Source organism: Eucalyptus grandis, chromosome 3 (genome assembly GCF_016545825.1).
Source record: "Eucalyptus grandis isolate ANBG69807.140 chromosome 3, ASM1654582v1, whole genome shotgun sequence".
Classification (NCBI taxonomy): domain Eukaryota; kingdom Viridiplantae; phylum Streptophyta; class Magnoliopsida; order Myrtales; family Myrtaceae; genus Eucalyptus; species Eucalyptus grandis.
The window spans coordinates 32706956-32718604 of NC_052614.1; the positions used below are offsets into that span (position 1 = coordinate 32706956).

An 11649-nucleotide genomic window follows, 5' to 3' on the forward strand; every position below is an offset into this window, starting at 1 on the left:
GTACCCATGCACGCAAAGACGTGGTTTTGTCTATGATGCCTTGTTCTCCGGGGGAAACCTTATCCACCATCCAAGTATTTCAAGAGATTCATAACCCTGTCGATAGAGTTGGCAACAGTGTATCCAAGATATGAACAATTTTAGGCTCCGAAGCACCATAATTTAAGATAACGGAAAGACCGCATGGCAGGAATTGAGACATAGCATCTAGGTTAAGACCTTATTTTAAGTAGGTGGTATCCCTTTAGTACGCCTAGCACTACGTAATTTATATTATGGGTTATATTCATGTTGGTGTGACAATCAATCCAAGTCATTATTCGAGTTGCAAAATTCTAGGTCTTGTGGGATTCAAAATTGGAAAATTTCGGCGTTGGTAGAATTTTAAGGTTGCTAATATTTTTTTATCTTGTGGATAAAAAAGTGTGACCGATAACATGATTATTATATCAGTCATTAGTAAGTTATCATCATTATTTGAATTAACGTCCATACAAATTTATAAACTTGTTCTAAGGGCTGATGTTGACTTTTTAATCAGGATATATATGCTTGTCTATTGATACTGAAATTCCAATTACCAATTTGAACAGTGATGAATAGAGTAATACAATTATCTATAGCAAAATATTAGTTTATTTCATGCGTGTTGCAAGGGTGATGAACTTTGGGCCTATTTGTTGACGCTTTAAACAGTGCTTGATTCTATTCTTTTATTCCTCGAAACCAAAAAAATAACAAAAATTCGTTTGGTAAATTTTTATTGTCAGGAATAAATTTGGGGGGAAAATTCCAAATAAAAGCCTGAAATGTCATTGTTTTAGGCCCAAAATAGATATGTTTCAAATAAAGATCTAAAGTGATCAAATTGTCTCAAATAAAGGTTTGAAGTGGAACTTATTTCAAATAAAAGCTTGAAGTAGCCATATTAGTTTTAAAAAAGGGGGCCTAATCTATTAGACCGAATGGCATTTTTGTCTTTTAATTTATTTATCTGTTTATTTATTTTTCTTTTTTTTTTTTTTTTTTTTTATTTTTCCCCCTTCCCTCTATAGGCCATGGCGAAGGTCGCCAAACTCAAGCAAGGGCCACCCTCGCTAGGGTTTGGCAAAGGCATTCGTTTGCTAGATCTGGCAAGGGCAACCCCCACCTTCACATGGCCTCGCTAGCCCAAGTGAGGGTGAGGGTTGCCCTCACCAATGTGGAGAAGGGCTGCCTTCACTTGATCTGGCGAGGGCAACCCTCATTAGCATTGGGTGAGGGTTGCCTCGCCTGGGTTGCCGTCGCCCGCCCAGCCCAAGTGAGGCGGCTCTCGCGTGATGCCTACAAGGGCATCCCTTGCCCAAGGCAAGTGACCTCCACTGGCCATTGACAGCAATGGCCGAGGGACAAAAGAGAGAAAATGTAAAAAAGAAAAGAAAATGAAAAGAAAAAGAAAAAATCAAAATTTTTAAAAAATGTAGTTATACTTTTTTTTGAGCAAAAAAATCCCTTTCTTCGATGGTTAAAATACTCACCAACTAGCCAAAGGCCCTTATTGAGACGATTTGGCAACTTCATGCCATTATTTCATATGATTTGACCACTTTAAGATCTTATTTGAAATAAAATTCACTTTCAAGCTCTTATTTAAGTAAACGATAGTACTTTGGCCATTATTTGGAATTTTCCCATTGGAATAGTCACCAGCTGCCCTTATCTAAGATGTTTTGCAACTTCAGGCTCTTATTTCAGACGATTTGACCACTTCAGACTCTTATTTGAAACTATATCCACTTTGAACCCTTATTTGAGAAATAAGTGCACTTCAATCCTTTTTTGAATTTTTCCTAAATTTTGGAGCATATTAAAAAATAGAAAAAAGTTATTTCTTACTCCCTAGAACAATTCCAAAATCAAGGCAAATCATTTTCTTTTTTTTCTCTTTTTCTTTTCTTTCATTTTCACTTCTTCTTCCTCATTACCGGTCATTGGCCATAGAGATGTGACCGAACAAGGTCTAGCTAGGCATAGGCAGCACGCTCGGCAAAGCCTCACTGGTGGTTGGGTGAGCTCGCTTGGCCACTAACAAGGCCGACCTCACATGAGCTAGGCGAGGCTTCGACAAGCTCACCAGACCTCGTCCTAGCCTAGTGAGGCTCTAGTGAGGTCACGGGCCATTGCTAGCGACTAGCTAGAGAAAAAGAGGGAAGGAAAAAGAAAAAGAAAAAAGTGAAAGATATAATAAAAATATTTAAAAATTCAAAGAAATTTTAAGTCAGAAAAAAATTTAAGAGTCATACTAAATGCCTTTTTATTCTCATAATAGAAATTTTGGACATTTCAAATGCTTAGAATCTCATTAAGGGAACATAATAAAAAAGAATCATTTGTGAATAAAAATTATTTTTAAGAATAGAATGGTTATCAAATGCACCTTTTTTTGTCATCACCTATTGTCAAGACAAATAATTTTTTTGAAAAATCTAGATGAGGGTTTTCCCAAATTCATGTTGCTTTTTGCCCCAGTAGCTTTTGGATGCTCTCATAGATGTAGATTTTCTATCTCCCGTCTGCTCTAAAGCTCATTCACTTTGTGCGTTTTATTTCAGTGCAGAAAATGGAGGAGCAATCTTTCTGAACCGTTAATGAAGATGGAATCTGTTAAAATTAAACTAATCTTCTCGTGTAGGCTATTGAGTATTGATAATTAACTTTGTAATTTAATAGTGACTAAAAGCAGTAAGCACGTGATGGGTCATTTCCTGCCCTTGGACCTCGAGCTCCATCCAATGTATCATTTGGCCACATCTTCCGACAAGAATCTACCTTTATCTTCCACAAAAATAAACTAGTTAGAGTATGATAATTAAAGGAGAAACGGACTTGAATATTTGGCTTTCAATATTTTCTTTTGGACACATTTGAATTTTTATTTTTGGTCAGAACTTCGCACTTGAGTTCACCTCCTCATTTTTTGCCATTTCTCCCCCTTTTTGTTAATTTTTTTTCTCAATTTTTTTCCTCAATTTTCTTCCCTTCTGCTTTTTTTTTTTTAATAAAAAATGACGATTATATACTCACAACAGTTACTTTCAAGAGATATATTTCTATGTTACATATGCCATTTGGTCAGAGTTTGAAATAATTATAAAGTAAAAAATATTTTTATTATCGATAATTATTTATGTCTAAATATTTTTCATTTATTTATTTTATAAAGGTTACAATCTCAAAATGGTTTATTTTTTGCAAAACAAATGATGCTTTGTCAAAATTTATAATTAACACTTAATGAAAGATTGAATCGGATAGGAGTAAAACCATGCAAGAGATGTGGAAATGACAAATGATTTCACACACCCAATGGTCATTGCAACTTTGCTTTGATCCGTTGGTTCTTGGAAGCCTTCATTGGATCTAGGATTAAGCACGTTGGATCACCCAAATCAAGAACTACTCGGACAAGACCGGATCAACCAGTTTGGTTCGATTTCCAAAGGGATCGATCTAGTTACTAGTTCCATAAAAATGAACCAATGATTGTTGGTCCGCTTCTTGAATTCTAGAGGAATCGGATCGAACCCTGGATCGACCTTTTCTAAAAAAAAATATTTTTAAATTTCTTAAAAATACAAATAAAACTTAAAAATAGTAATAATTCCTATATTTTTTTTTTTTTTTAATTTTTTTGCTAAGTAATCGATTTCCATGGATGGAACCGGACCGGACCAAGTCCTAGATTCCCTATTCCAAAAATTGACAACCGGTTCCCCTAATTTGGTTCTCGATTCCTAGTTAGAATCGGAGCGGATTGGGCGATCACCTCTAATCTCGTCTGGTGAACAATTTGACTGTAGAAATTCCGCAGGGACGGAGAACCTGCTTCCCCATTAATCAACCAGGGCAGAGCGTGGCATTGTCAAGAGTCTGTCCGAGGGAAGTTTCCGAGCATTCGCGAGTCTCCTTTCCAGCTGCGGATGGCGAAAGAGGGTCCTCACGGCGGTTCGAGCTCAGCACCATCAGCATCGGTGACAGGAAACAACTTCGACGTGTTCCTGAGCTTCGGAGGAAGCGACACCCGACATGGGTTCACCGATGTTCTCTACAGAAGCCTCGTCGATCACGGGGTTCGCACCTTCTTAGACGAAGAAGAGCTTTCCGATGGAGAGTATATCAAGAAGCAGCTCCCTGAGTCGATCAAGCTGTCGAAGATTGGCATCCCGATCCTGTCCGAGGACTATGCCTCGAGTAAGCCGTGCCTTCGTGAGCTGGCTCAGATGGTCGAGTGGTGCAAAGAGGGAAGAATGATCTGTTGTTACTGATCAAAACAGTAAACAAGAAACAGAAAACCAGAAGCTATAGATTTCTTGAATGAGGAAGAGAAGCACAGAGAAAAAACATAACACAAACTTGCGTACATCTTGTGCTTTAAAAAAAAAACTGTCGAGTACAACCACTAAATACAAAGCAAAAAACTGCTCATGTACGTGCAACACATAACTGCACACAAACGTGCTATTAACTTCCTAGAAAATAACAAAAACACTAAATACATAACAAAATGAACTTGGCTGTTTTTTAATATAAAAAAAAAATAGAGTAAAACAGAGCAGAAAACAGAACAGAAAGAGTGAACTCACTTAAGCTTTTTACAAAGCCAAAATCCTGCAAATATCGATCTATCTTCCCATACCAAGCTCTTGGAGCCTGCTTCAGTCCATATAGAGCTTTCTTCAACCTGTATACACTCTCTTCTTGCCCTTTGATACTGAAGCCTTCAGGTTGTTCAACAAAAATCTCCTCCTCAAGCTCTCCATTCAGAAATGCAGACTTGACATCTAACTGAAATATAGGCCACCCCTTCTCTGCTGCAATAGCTAACAGTAATCTTATTGTATCAAGTCGTGCAACAGGAGCAAATGTTTCAGAATAGTCTACTCCACATATTGTGCATAGCCTTTCACCACCAGTCTAGCTTTGTGTTTATTGACAGAACCATCAGGATTAAGTTTTGTTCTAAACACCCACTTAACCCCAATCACATTCTTATCGGATGGTGTCAACAAGCTCCCATGTGTGGTTTTTCGGATCATTGCAATCTCCTCATGCATTGCTGCAATCCACCTACGATCCTCCTTAGCTTCCACAAAGTTAGATGGTTCGAGCATTGCCACATTGCTTCTTTCATAGATTTCAGCAAGTGACCTTGTGCCCCTCACGGTAAATCATCCACCTTTGTCTTCCAATCCATCTATAACTTCATCAACCTCTACATCATTGCAGGTTGTTTTTGAACTTGCTGCTTTTCTGCACTCTTTCATTCCATCCAATTCCACTCATCTTCCTCTAGAAAAACAACATCTCTGCTTACAGTCACCTTCCCTGTCATAGGGTGAAAAATCCTGTAAGCCTTTGATTGGAGACTGTACCCAATGAAGATTCCAAGCTCAGCTCTTTTATCCAACTTGTCCCTCTTGACTTGAGGAACATGAGTATAACACAAACACCCAAAAACCTTCAAATTTTCTGAGAAGGTTTAACACCATACCAAACTTCAAAAGGTGTTGACCTCTTTAAGGCCTTTGTGGGCAACTGTTCAACAAGAACCTTTGCAAGGTATTATTTGCTTCAGCCCCCGAGAACTTCTTAGGCAACATCTTCTCTGCATCATACATCGGCCATCTCCATAATACTTCTTTTTTCCTCTCATGACCCCATTCTGTTGAGGTGAATAGGGAGCTTGATGGCTTGCTGCACAATTCCTGCTTGCTCACAATTCAACTTAAACTTGTGAGCGGTATACTCAGAACCATTATCGACACTGAGCATTTTAATTTTCTTCCCACTCGATTCTCAACTAAGGCTTTAAACTTCACAAACACATCAGCAACTTCAGACTTGGCTTGCAGAAAATAAATCCAACTCATCCTAGTCATATCATCAGTGAAGGTAATGAAATACCTGCTACCATTGAGAGAAGACTTAGACATAGGTCCACATAGATCTGTGTGGACTAATTGCAGCTTTTCACATGCTCTCCAGCCTCCTCCTTTGAAAAGAAATCTGGCTTGCTTGCCAAGAAGACAAGTTGCCTTTGTGGAAATTCCTCCTCCAAACTTGGCAAGTCATCGTCAAGCTATTTTCTGCATAAACAACATGCTCTTCCTGTGAACATGCCCAAGTCTTTTATGCCATATCTCTGCATTTTCTTCTTTGCACTTTAAAGCCATTTGTTGCATCTCTTGTGGCTTGAACATGAAACTCTTGTCCTCCATTGGAATTCTTAGCACTTCTTTGCTATGCATTATTAATAAGACATTCCTTCCCTTCGAACTTCACTTTATAGCCCTTCTCAACTAATTGACCAACACTTAACAAATTATGGTCAATATTTGGCACAAAGATAACAACATTGATCAGCTTCACCTCCTGATTTCCTTCAATAGCCCTTTGTACCCTTCCCTTGCACTTCGATATACTTGTCAGTTGCCAATTCGACTCTGGACTGACGGCGACTGTCTAGACTCCTTGGTTTCGAATTGCCGGTCATATGATTGGTACAGCCACTATCCACCAGCCATGCATCATTCCCAACAGAAGATTCAGAAAAAGAAGCTACAAACAAGTGCTCTTCCTCAGTTTCATTCACTGCTACCTGGGCTTTTCCTACTTGCTGGTAATTTTTTTCTTTGCAGATGGCTTCCATGTGACCCAACTTGTGACATCTTATGCATCTAATATCAGGCTTTCTCCAACATCTAAAAAACTGATGATTAGTTCCACCATAGTATTGACAAGGCTTTTTGTTCATCTTCCATTTGCTAGACCCACCAGAATTTCCTTATTTTGCTACAAACTTGGAGTCACCGGCATTTTCTCTAGACTGAATCCATTTCTTCCCTTTGCCTCCATCATTTGACTTCACTCTAGCTTGCGGCCTTCCCTCTACAAACTCTTCTCATCGGTCTTACGTGCTCTTGTGCTGCAGAGCATTTAACAATTCTGCAAGCTTTATATCAGCTAAGTCTCTTGTATTTTCCGAGAGATGCTATGGTGGCTTCGAACTTCTGCGGAAGAGACACCGGGATCTTCCGAACAAGCCTTTCATCCTTCAAGTCAGTCCCTAAAACTCTGATTTTTCAGCTATCACAACCAATCTATCAGTACTCCTTCACGACTCGAATCTTTCATCTGCTGCCTCTCAAACTCCCTCGAGAGATTCAGCACCTTCATGCCTCTTATCTTCTCATCTCCCTCGTATTCATCCTTCAAGAAATCCCATATTGCCTTTGCAGAATCACATCTCATGATCCTTGTGAAGATAGTGGGTGAAATAAAGCGTACGGGCATGACTTTGCCTTGGCCTTCCTTGTGATTCTCTCTTTATAGTACTTTATCGATTCAAAGTCGGATTGTCTGGAAGTGGAGCAACCTCATAATCATCCTCCACAGCTTCCCACAGATCATGACCCTCCAAAAATGCTGTCATCTTAACAGCCCATGCTTGATAATTCTCTCCACCAGTAAGCCATCGCAGAGAAACCACTCGACCTTGTCTCCATCACCCTTTAACTTCTTTACACTTCGATACTTGCTTCACTTCACAGTCCCTCAAGATCATTCACGCTCTGATACCACTGTTGTTACTGATCAAAACAGTAAACAAGAAACAGAAAACCAGAAGCTATAGATTTCTTGAATGAGGAAGAGAAGCACAGAGAAAAAACAGAACACAAACTTGTGTACGTCTTGTGCTTTAAAAAAAAAACTGTCGAGTACAACCACTAAATACAAAGCAAAAAACTGCTCACGTACGTGCAACACATAACTGCACACAAACGTGCTATTAACTTCCTAGAAAATAACAAAAACACTAAATACATAACAAAATGAACTTGGCTGTTTTTTAATAAAAAAAACAGAGTAAAACAGAACAGAAAACATAACAGAAAACAGCAAAAAACAGAGTAAAAAAACAAAACAGAAAACAGCAACTGAGACATTATAATCCAACATGATCATCATGCCCGTCTACTTCTTGATCACGGCATGGGATGTGGAAATGAAGGATGGGAGGGGTCCCTACGCCGATAAAATTGCGGCACACAAGGAGAAAGGAGTTGATCCGGACACGGTTCAGAAATGGGTGGATGCCCTCAAAGAAGTGACATCTGTCAAAGGGCGGCAACTGACCGAATCTACTAGGTAAGGTTGAAGAAGGATCTGTAACTAGTTTTGCTTTGTTTTCTTTTCTTTTCTTTTCTCTCTTTTTTGTCCTGAATAATGTGATACTCTCATGCTCAATTAAATTGATTTCATGGCAAATTGCCCCCGTATACGAAAGTCACGGTCTGTTAAGGGTTGCGATGGGCATGGCCAATGGTCACTCTGAATTGACTGGGGCACACTCTTGCATTTGTACCGAGCGTTTACCCATTCCGTCCCATTCACGTTTCATCAGCTTCAGATCTTTATCCCCAGTTAACAGTGTCCATGACTTCGTGAACCTTCCTTCTTTCTGAGACTTTTTCTGTTTTCTAGGCGAGGAGAATTTGCAATTATGATGGTCTCAAAAGTTCTGAAGAGATTGAGAAAGGCTAAGCTCAATTTGTCTGACAAATTAGTCGGGATTGAAGACCGCTTGCCCGAGCTGAGAAGAATGTTGGATACTGACTCTAGTGACGTGCGGATGATTGTCATCTCCGGCATTCCAGGCATTGGTAAGACAACCCTCGCAAAATCTCTCTACAACGATATCTGCCACCTCTTTGACCGTCACAGCTTTCTCGGTGATATTGGAGACGCTACTGACAAGAAGGCTCTTCTAGCTTTGCAAAATCAGTTGGTCTCTGACATCGTCCAAAGGGACTCAGCAAAACTCCAATCGGTTGAGGAAGGAATCAGCTTCCTCAAATTAAGATTAAGCACCTGGAAAGTCCTCATCCTTTTGGACGACGTGCATGAGAAGTCTCAGCTTGAAGCTTTGGTTGGAAGTCTCGATTGGTTCGGTTCAGGGAGTAGGATCATTATCACAACCAAAAGAGTTCTCAATTTACGTGAAATGGCAGAAACTGATGACGTTGAAACTTACAAAGTCCCAGAGATGGAGGATAGTGATGCTCTAAAACTTTTTGTAGATACGCCTTTGCTAAGGATTGTCCAGAACATGACTATGTTGATCTGTCCGAAAGAATAGTGTATGCTACTGGAAAGCTTCCATTAGCTGTTGAGCTCGTAGGTTCACACCTGTCTCTGCTTCGGGATAAAAGAGGAGCTTGGGAATCTCTACTGGAGAAGTTACAAAATGTAACTGATGATAAAGTCGAGAACAAGTTGAGAATAACTTACGAACAATTAAACAGTTTCCAACAGCATATTTTTCTCGACATAGCTTGTTTTCTTTTTGGGGAGGATAAAAGATCGCATCGTACATGTGGGATGAGCTTAAATTGTATCCTTCTTTTGAAGTCGAGATGCTTTGTCTCATGTCCATGGTAAAGATTGGAGACGACAATAGGATGTGGATCCACGATCAGCTAAGGAAGCTGGGCAGGAAAATTGTTCAAGAAGATTTCATGAAACAAGGGAACAACAGTAGACTATGGGCCACTGAAGCTCGGAAGATTTTTAAACAAGATGAGGTCAGATTTGACATTTCTTTTTTTGGTCTGTCTGTTGAATATCTAACTCTCCTTGTTTTGATCCCTTTTGGAAAGAGTGAAGCATAAATGATCCTCAGTTCAATTACTGTATTGGGGTTTCGTTGGCTTCTGTCTAACAATGGTGTTTGACCAACAGAGCCAAATGAAGGTTGAAGCTCTGTGGCTTGAGATGGATAACACTGAACAAAAAGACATGGATGGTCGATCGCAGACCTCTTTGACTGGTGACCAATTTAAAGAGTACCAAATCTCCGTCTTCTCATTTTGGATCACTTTGACATTAAGAAGGATTTTAGAAATCTTCTTTCAAAGTTACTTTGGCTCCGTTGGCATGGCTGTCCGAGAGCTTTTAATGTAATCAATTTGAACTTGGAGGTCTTGGTTGTTCTTGATTTATCGTGGAGCAAGGTAACTGAAGGTTGGGAGGGTTGGAATAGTATAAAGGTAGCTCAAATACTTTGCATTTCCCTTTTCACTTGAATACTTACTGCAACATTAACAGTTTCTGTCTTTGTATTGCTTGCAGTTGGCAAGGAAGTTGAAAGTCTTAATTCTCAGAGGATGTGTTGACTTGATACAAACTCCAAACTTCTCTAATTTCGAGTCTTTGGAGATGCTGATTTTAGAATATTGCTCTCATTTGGTTCGAATCGACCCATCGATTGGTCAGTTGCAACGTTTGCAAATTTTAGATCTGAAATTTTGCACTGACCTCGGTAACTTGCCCAGAGAACTTGATTCTCTGGAAGCTTTGAGAGAGCTCCGACTTGATGGAACTTATATAGAAGATATTCCGGTCTCCCAAGATATGAAGCATCTTAAAACTCTCAGCGCCTGCAACTGTAAATCATTGGCACGATTATCCAGTGAAATTGGTGACATAAAATCTCTAGAATTTCTTTCGATTGATGGCTCTGAACTTACCACACTCCCCGACTCAATTAAAAGGCTAGAAAAGTTGAAACAACTGTCTTTGAGAGATTGTCGGTTGTTGTGGAAACTTCCAGACGCCATTGGAAACTTGACATCATTAGAGAACCTGGATCTCTCAAGTACAGGAATAGACAAATTACCACACGCCATTGGTAATATGCATCATTTGAAGATGCTGAAAATGGACGGAAGTTTCATTAGAAAGTTCCCTCGATCTATCGGAATGCTGAAGAAGCTTGAGGAGATTCATGCATCACGCTGCAGGAGTTTGGAAAAAATTCCTGAGGAGATCAAAGGCTTGTCTCGTTTGAGAAATTTGGTGTTGTCAGATTCCAATATTCCCAGCCTACCAGGGAGCATCTCTAGTCTTTCCCACCTTCAAAACCTTGATTTATATGGCTGCGACAATCTTCATGAGGTTCCTCTGCTTCCCACTAGTTTAGCCACTTTGCATCTCACTTATGACTCAAGTAAATTGAAGTCTTTGGATATTTCAAATCTGACCAATCTCAAAGAGTTGTACCTTGCCAATAATATGGAGGAGGAGGCATCTCCCGGCACAGACGGATATTTGATGGTGGAGCCAATCAGCCTTTTGGGGATTGGCAAAGTGACAAAAGTTGAGACCTTGAAATTGTGCCTCCCAGGCTTCACTAAACTACCGGAAATGGATGCTCTCAAGCAGCTAAGGAAGCTTGATCTTCAATGTCCAGACCTACAACATCTCCACGACTACCCAAAAGTTTGAAAAAACTAACCCTCCGGGACTGCAAATCCTTAAAGACATTGCCGGAGCTTAAGTATCTCAAGTCTCTATCTGGATTGGAGCTTCTGTTATGTTCTGTAATGGAAATCGAAGGACTTCAAAATCTCTCATCCTTGGTAGCCTTGCTTATTTCTCACTGTGAGCTGGTAAAGCTAGACGGCCTCGAATGCTTGACATCCCTGAGAACATTGACCATCTCATACTGTGATTCCCTTCAAGGACTGCCAGATTTGTCGAACTTGAAGAAGCTGAGAACATGCCATATCCAACATTGCAAGAACATAACTCAAAAGGACAGCCTCTAGT

At 39.8% G+C, this 11649-nt stretch overlaps 2 protein-coding genes across 2 annotated transcripts; both read left to right on the forward strand.

Moving 5' to 3' along the window:
* The first annotated feature begins 3959 nt into the window (after positions 1-3959).
* LOC104432069 (disease resistance protein RPV1-like) lies at positions 3960-9884 on the forward strand. The gene is made up of 4 exons (XM_039309564.1): positions 3960-4286; positions 7997-8187; positions 8524-9623; positions 9781-9884. Exons 1-3 carry the CDS (start codon positions 3960-3962, stop codon positions 9176-9178), a joined length of 1173 nt encoding a protein of 390 aa, XP_039165498.1. The 3' UTR covers positions 9179-9623; positions 9781-9884.
* Positions 9883-11325, forward strand: LOC120291818 (disease resistance protein RPV1-like). The gene is made up of 2 exons (XM_039309565.1): positions 9883-10088; positions 10171-11325. Exon 2 carries the CDS (start codon positions 10258-10260, stop codon positions 11323-11325), a length of 1068 nt encoding a protein of 355 aa, XP_039165499.1. The 5' UTR covers positions 9883-10088; positions 10171-10257.
* The last annotated feature ends 324 nt before the right edge of the window (positions 11326-11649 follow it).

Excerpts from the sequence above, each read along its gene's own strand:
- LOC104432069 (XM_039309564.1), top strand. The coding sequence starts at position 3,960 with ATGGCGAAAGAGGGTCCTCACGGCGGTTCGAGCTCAGCACCATCAGCA. Across the intron at positions 4,287-7,996 it reads AGTGGTGCAAAGAGGGAAGA|ATGATCATCATGCCCGTCTA; the intron begins ATGATCTGTTGT and ends TTATAATCCAAC. Across the intron at positions 8,188-8,523 it reads CAACTGACCGAATCTACTAG|GCGAGGAGAATTTGCAATTA; the intron begins GTAAGGTTGAAG and ends TCTGTTTTCTAG.
- LOC120291818 (XM_039309565.1), top strand. The coding sequence starts at position 10,258 with ATGCTGATTTTAGAATATTGCTCTCATTTGGTTCGAATCGACCCATCG.